This window comes from Penaeus chinensis, chromosome 37 (genome assembly GCF_019202785.1).
Source record: "Penaeus chinensis breed Huanghai No. 1 chromosome 37, ASM1920278v2, whole genome shotgun sequence".
Lineage (NCBI taxonomy): Eukaryota > Metazoa > Arthropoda > Malacostraca > Decapoda > Penaeidae > Penaeus > Penaeus chinensis.
The window spans coordinates 25,181,969-25,189,468 of NC_061855.1; the positions used below are offsets into that span (position 1 = coordinate 25,181,969).

Genomic DNA, 7,500 nt, shown 5'->3' on the forward strand with positions numbered 1-7,500 from the left:
CAATTTAGTATGCTCAGCACCACATTATTTCTCATTGCTGTAAATGGTTGTTTCAGCTCTACCACCAAGAATCCAGTCACCACTGTACATAGATGATTTAACCATCTTTGCCTCTGGTCCTTCCAGCTCACCATTAGCTTCTCTCCAGTATGCAATAACATCAATCTCTTCTTGGGCTACCAATTACAACTTTCAATTTTATACCTCTAAAACCTTTTTCATCCTTATTTCCCATTCACTTATAGACTCCCAACCTCCACTCTTTCTATATGATGCTCCCCTCAGGCAAGTTCCTTGGTGTCATTTTTGACTCCAACCAGTCTTGGCAAGACAAATCCTTTCTGTTAAAGAAAAAGCCGCTGTCACCTCTGACTCTTACAGATTCTCTTACATAATATCTTGGGGTTCAGACCTCAAAACTCCTCCATCTCAAAATTACCCTAAACCTCTCCACCCTTGATTATGGCTGTCATATATATTCTTCTGCCTCAACCTCCCTTCTTACACACCTAGACACAACCCACCATTGCGGTCTTCGTTTAGCCTTTAGTGCCATTCAATCCTCTCCAGTTGAGTCTATATACTGAATCAGGCTTACCATCCCTTTCTCGACTTTGTGCCTGTTTGTCTCTAACCTTCTTCATACCTTTTCTCCACATTTACCAACCCCTTTCCCTGTTCTTATGGACACTCTGCTTTCCCATTCACCCATTCATCATCTCTGATCCCTTACTCTTTCTGCCCAATCCTTCCCTCCCTGGCTAATACCCTCCTCCTGTAATTGTTCTTCTATTTAACCAGATTCACCTTAATGAAATGTCACACCTCCTGTCCTCCTCACACATTTTCTTGCACATATCTCTAATCACTCCACCAGTACCCACCCATGTCTATACAGATGGCTCCAAATCCACATCAGGTACTGATTTTGCTGTAGTATTTTCTTCTTACACATACAACTTCCCCTTCCTCCAGAATTGAGTATTCTTTTTGCCTAATGAGTCTCATTTCCCTGCAAGAGCTATGTACACTATTGGCAAGACCTCCCCATCACCTGCCACATGGCAACAATATCTCCTAACGATATGTTCCTTTTACTCTGGCTCTCAGCCAAATTTTACTACAATACGTTCTCATTATCCCCCCCCCCCCCCCAGCCAATCTTTTTCATGATGAGACATCCCAGTCATCAAGATCCAATAGGTTAAAAAAAAAAAAAAAAAAAGGTAATAATCAAAATCCTAGTGTGGTCCAAAAACACAAGGAAAGAAACATTTGTATCTCACCTTTAAATTCTCTCTGACCACTTGTATCCAGCTGCTGTGAAGACGCCACAGTCTTGATGAGTTCCTGAATAACGACCCTGTCATAGATGCCAACATCACTGGGATTCACTTCTATGTGATAATTGCTGGCAATTGTTACAATTTCCAGCTTCTTCTTGGAGGGTGTCTGTTAAAGGAGAGAAGTAAGTAATCTGTTATTTTTATTTTATCATTAATCTATTTTTAATGCAAGCTTAACTATGTTAGTATCAATTATACTGCAAGCATTATTGGTCTAGTTTATCCACATCTGAGGCTTATGAAATAAGCGTATTGGATTATTCAATCTTAACTCAATGCCACTGGGAAAATACTGTGCTCTTTATATTTTTTGGGAAAAGTCACTTTTCCTTGAATTTGCAAGATTTTATATATGTATATATATATATATATATATATATATTTTTACTAGTGCTGTCAATATTGATGGTGTTATTTTTATTATAGAAATTATAATTGCTATAATGTTACTGACATTAGTAGTGGTAATATAAGATAACAAAATATTTTCAAAAATCAAGGAAAAGAGTAAACAAGTGAGACAAGTAGTACTCATAACTGGCTCATCTATGTGTCATGCTCGTCAGTTTAGGATTAACATGGACTATAAATCTAGATATGTAAACGTTATCCTTAATACATATTCACAGACAATTGGTTTATACCAAATAATACTTTGGTAATTTTATTTACCTGAAAATTTTGATGTTCAATCCTTAGCTTCTCCACACCTGGGCCATATAGTTCTCGTAGAAGGCACATAATTCGAGTTTTCTTCCCAGCACCTGATGGTCCATACACTAAGAGATGTGGAAAATCACCCCCTTCAACCTGTTGAGTTACTTTCAGTTAGATAACAAACAAGTAGAATAGGATAAAGAAGAAGAAGAAAATGAGAGAGAGAGAGAGAGAGAGAGAGAGAGAGAGAGAGAGAGAGAGAGAGAGTTACTTTAAAGTAGATGACAAACAGTAAGCATAATAATAATAACAATTAGAAGAAAAGAAAAGAAAAGAAAAGAAAACGGAAGAAAAGAAAAGAAAAGAAAACAGAAGAAAAGAAAAGAAAAGAAAAAAGAAAGAAAAGAGAGAAAGAAAGATAAAAAAAAATGAACTTCTTTGTAAGTTCCTAAAACCAAACAAATTCACTTAACAACAAAAATTAAAGGAAAAGAAAATATATTACAAACACTTGCCTTAAGAGTATATACAAATCTGATAAAACTGACACCAACCATAGCAAGTGCAGGTGACTTATCTATCAATTTATTTACCATTTTTCCATATCAGTGTATAATAACAAAAATTAATAGATAAGTATTAATTTAGCAGGCTCATTCATTAACCCAGTGATGACAGGGGCCTCTAGTGCCAAAATATTTGCCAGGGTGCATATGTCAGCTGCTCAAGGAAAAAATCAGAAACACTGGAAACCCACACTTATGCTCTTGACTTCAGCTTTAATAATTTGATTTAAATGAGTCTTTAAGTCTACTCTTAAGGGGCTATTTTTCCTCAATAAATATAGCTGAGGGTTACCAGGCGCACAGCCATTTACCTGCTCAATTTAGAATAGATTTGTTTGCACATGACATGAAGACATCATCCTTGTGTGATGGAAGGGGGGGGGGGGGGGGTCTTACCATGGCATGATAGAATTAAAAGAAAGTTGTTTATCCATTTCCACAATTTGTTTAGTCTGCACCTTGTACTAGCAATTCAACTTGCAATAATTGGAAGTTGCATATGACATAGTTTTCTAATGAGTCCTATCTGGGTAACAATCTTTGGTCCTTTTTGCAACAGAGTTAGGAGTATAAACATGAGTAATTAAATATAAGAAAATAATAAAGGGGGGGGGGGGAAAGAAAAAGATAGGCATACAGAAAGAAAAGTGTCACACAAATACAAAACAACATTCTTCAACAGTAACAGTAACATGAAGTAAATGGTCTTGAACAATAACAGACACATCAATGTCTAATTCCATGAAGTGCTGTACTATCAACTAGAAGCATTTATACAATTGTTCAATTTAGTAATGGTAAAAACTAAACCCCATAACACCTTACATGTACTTGTGTTGAGACTGGAAATGCATGTATACATGTAATGTCCACTATGATTTAGCTTAGTTTGTTTACACACAGATGGCTCTAGTCAATTACTAGGCCTACTTGATCTCATCTGTTTACCCAACTCATTGAATTTTTTGATAGAAAACTTTTATTTTTGCTATCAATTTTAATGTTACTATAATACTAATAATGGATAAAAGTAGCATTAGAAATAACATTTTCTTTTAAATTCAGAGAACAGGGTAAACACTTGAGGTCAGTGACTCTATGGTTACTAGGCATTTGTGGAGCCATCTGTGTATTAAAAAAACTACTTCTACTACTACTATTACCGTAGACAGTGCATGTTTCCAGCGCTAGTGGGCTAATGGGACCATTTGCACATTTTCAGCCAAGATTTTAACTTTTTGGGTTACATGCATATCTGCTACGTATCTGCTTAGAAGAACTCTTACATGACTGCTTAACTCCCAAGAATTTTAAGAGGTAAGAACCCATTGAAGACCCCTGCCCCAAAAAGAAGAAGAAGAAGAAGAAGAAGAAGAAGAAGAAGACGACACTGGACTTTCTGTGTAGAAAATTACAAAACATCAATGTTCATGCAATTTGACAATACTTTTATGTGTTAACAGTCAATCAACACTAATAGCAAAAATTAAAATGAAATAAAGATTGAAAATAACATACTGAAAGAAATATATAATATATGGATTGTCATTAATAGTTTGCAACAATCTACCAGTGATGATAGTGGACCTGATATTTTGGAAAGAAATTAATTATATCTAGGAAAATGTGGACATAGATGAGAAAAAACCTGATGATAAACAATGTTGAAATCAAGGAAAGTGTAATGTTCCTACAACCCTTTATAAAAGGGACTATTTCTATTTATATACACCCACAAGAGACACAGCTAACATACATATTACATGCGAGACATGTACTGAATAGGATTCTGGAGGATTCCACAATGTGTGTTGGTTAAGCATCTGATATTGTGGGTACTATATACATTTTGCAAGAAAAATAACCAAGAAAATGGACTGAAGTTTAATGATATATGGGTAGGTGCAAGAGTGAATGAAAACAGCCTAAAATAAATGCTAGTGTACTGCAAACACTGTTTAATGCTCAAAGCTTAAAGTCTGCTGTGCAGTAGTAAGTTCTAGTGTTTCTTCTCAAAAATAATAATTATTTTTCTTGGCTCTATCTTACCTGAACCTACTAAGTTGGAAATTTTATTAAGTGGGTGGGGGTAGGGAGCACCAGGTGTGTGGCTTCTAGGACTGGCCCACTCGAACACTCATGGTGGTATCAAGACTCCTTGCCAAGTCTTTGCAATGCTAGTAGCCCCTTTTCTGCTGCCATTTGTTTTTCTCATTTCTGAGGTCTATATTTGTCAATTAATATTTTGTATCAAGATGACAATAGACAGTTTTTATTGAGCAGACTTCATATCATCTCTCGTAGTTTACACTTTGCAATGACAGTTACAATAACTAACATTGTGTTATTTTTCAAATTTTGTATAGTAATGGCAGGCAAGAATAGGTTCTTGTGTGTGGACAAGTGTCCTCTCTGGAGACTGCCCTCTCCAAGACATGGGTTAACGGATAGTAATCTGCACCTTTATGAACTGGTATAGCTTGCTAATGAAAACTCTCCAGAAGGCCTTGAGTAAATTTCAACCCTATCATCTGCCTAATCCAAAGGTAAGGCATCCCCTGTCACCTGACAATTGGCAGCAATATCCTCAGATGAGGCATAACAATATCCTATGACAAGACATTCCTGTTACCTGATCCGTCAAATTTATTTTACATGAAGAGTGGCTCTATTTATGGTAAATGTTTAGAAATATTCAATGACTTTTATACAAACCCAACTGGATTGTAACAGAGTTTTGAGTGATCCTTGTCCGATGACAAATTGTTACTACAATCTACGAGCCTGAACAGTAATTAAATGGAACAGGTGTGTGTTTCCACATGCCATCACTCCAACAACGGTCAATAAACCAGTGCCACGTATAATCCTACAAGAAACTGCTGACTGCCCTAACAATCTTCTGCCTTATCAGGAACAAAGCTCTATCTTGCAAAAATACACGTTGCTGAGGATTGGTGTCCAATGTCTGTAAACCGCATAGACTACATTCTAAATTGTGTTGCTCAGTGTAAAGGCATTTATAGACGTTTACTTGACTTTTAAATCAGCAACTGTAGGCCTACCGTCAGTTAACATATCTGAAAAACCAAACAGCTCTGCTTTCTGTAGTCCGTAGAAGCACTACATTCATTATTCTATACCCCCTGCCCCCAAAAAAGAAAAAGAAATCAAGCGTATATCCAATACAACAAGAATACTTCATTTAGCTTCCTCTCCCATAGCTCGAGAGACCATTACATTTAACACCTTCCTATAACAAATTCCCACCCTTAACTCCAACAATGACCCACTCACCAATTTCTTGAGATGTGCCCCTTTCTCCAGGTGAAAATCTAGCTTGGAAAGCTCCCGAGGACGGTATTTATCAACCCACAAACTCATTTTGGCGAAGGAGGAGGCCGACGAACAATCCCGCGCGGGAAAACTGTAAACAACACGAGTGAACAACGAGCCCAAAGCCTTTATCAAATTCCTATTTCTCCCGGGTCTAAATCCTTTTAATTTTGTATTGTTACTATACAAGATTATTATTTTCTTCTTCAGAATGGATATTATTTATTTTTGTGTGTGCATAGCTAATTATATATTCGTATCTTTTTCCCCTGCTTCTTCTTTTTCTCTTTTTTCTTCTGCGTTTTGTTAATTATTTTGTTATTGTTGTTATAATTCGTATTACTATTATTATCGTTATTAATATAAATATTACTATTGTTATTATCATTATACTTATTATCATCCTTATTTTTATCATCATCATCATCATCATTGTTATTGTTATCATTATTATTATTATTGTTATTATTATTATTATTATTATTATTATTATTATTATTATTATTATTATTATTATTATTATTATTATTATTTTCATTACTACTATTATCATTATTATTATTACTATTGTTATTATTATTTTTACTATTATTATTATAATTATTACTATCATTGTCATTCTTCTTCTTCTTCTTGTTATTATTATTCTTATTATTATCATTTTATGATTATCATTATTATTATTGTTATCATTATTATTATTATTTTATTATTGTTCTTCTTCTTCTTCTTCTTCTTATTATTATTATTATTATTATTGCTATTATTATTATTATTATTGTTGTTATTATTATTATTATTATTTCGATTATTGTTATTATTATTATTATTATCAATATTATTATTATTACTACTACTACTACCACTACTACTATCATTATTATTATTATTATTATTATTATTATTATTATTATTATTATTATTATTATTATTATTATTATTATTATTATTATTATTATTATTAATCATTATTATTATTATTATTATTATTATTATTATTATTATTATTATTATTAATTATTATTATTATTATTAATTATTATTATTATTATTAATCATTATCATTATCATTGTTAATATTATTATTTTTATTATTATTATTTTTATTATTATTATTATTGTTATTATTATTATTATTATTATTATTATTATTATTATTATTATTATTATTATTATTATTATCATTATTATTATTATTATTATTATTATTATTATTATTATTATTATTATTATTATTATTATTATCATTATTATTATTATTATTATTATTATTATTATTATTATTATCATTATTATTATTGTTATTATTATTATCATTATTATTATCATTATTATTATTATTATTACTATTATCATTATTTTCATTATTATCATTATCGTTACCATTATTGTTATCATCGTCAACATTATTGCCATTACCATTATTATTGCTATTATATTATATTATATCATTACTAATGTTATCATTTTATGTTATCTTACTATCTTTATTATCAATGTTATCATTATTATTATTGTTATTATAATCATCATTTGTATTATCATCAATATTATTATCATTATCATTATCATTGCTATCAGTATTAAAATTGCTA

At 31.9% G+C, this 7,500-nt stretch overlaps 1 protein-coding gene across 1 annotated transcript in view; it reads right to left on the minus strand.

Moving 5' to 3' along the window:
- The window catches only part of LOC125045236 (replication factor C subunit 3-like), a 9,948-nt gene extending 3,954 nt beyond the window's left edge, over positions 1-5,994 (minus strand). Inside the window, exons 1-3 of the mRNA XM_047642393.1 lie at positions 5,867-5,994; positions 2,019-2,156; positions 1,287-1,452 (exon numbers count right to left, since the gene is read on the minus strand). Coding sequence (XP_047498349.1) covers positions 1,287-1,452; positions 2,019-2,156; positions 5,867-5,953 — 391 coding nt within the window. The 5' untranslated portion in view covers positions 5,954-5,994. The remainder of the gene's footprint in view (positions 1-1,286; positions 1,453-2,018; positions 2,157-5,866) is intronic.
- Between the last annotated feature and the right edge of the window lie 1,506 nt (positions 5,995-7,500).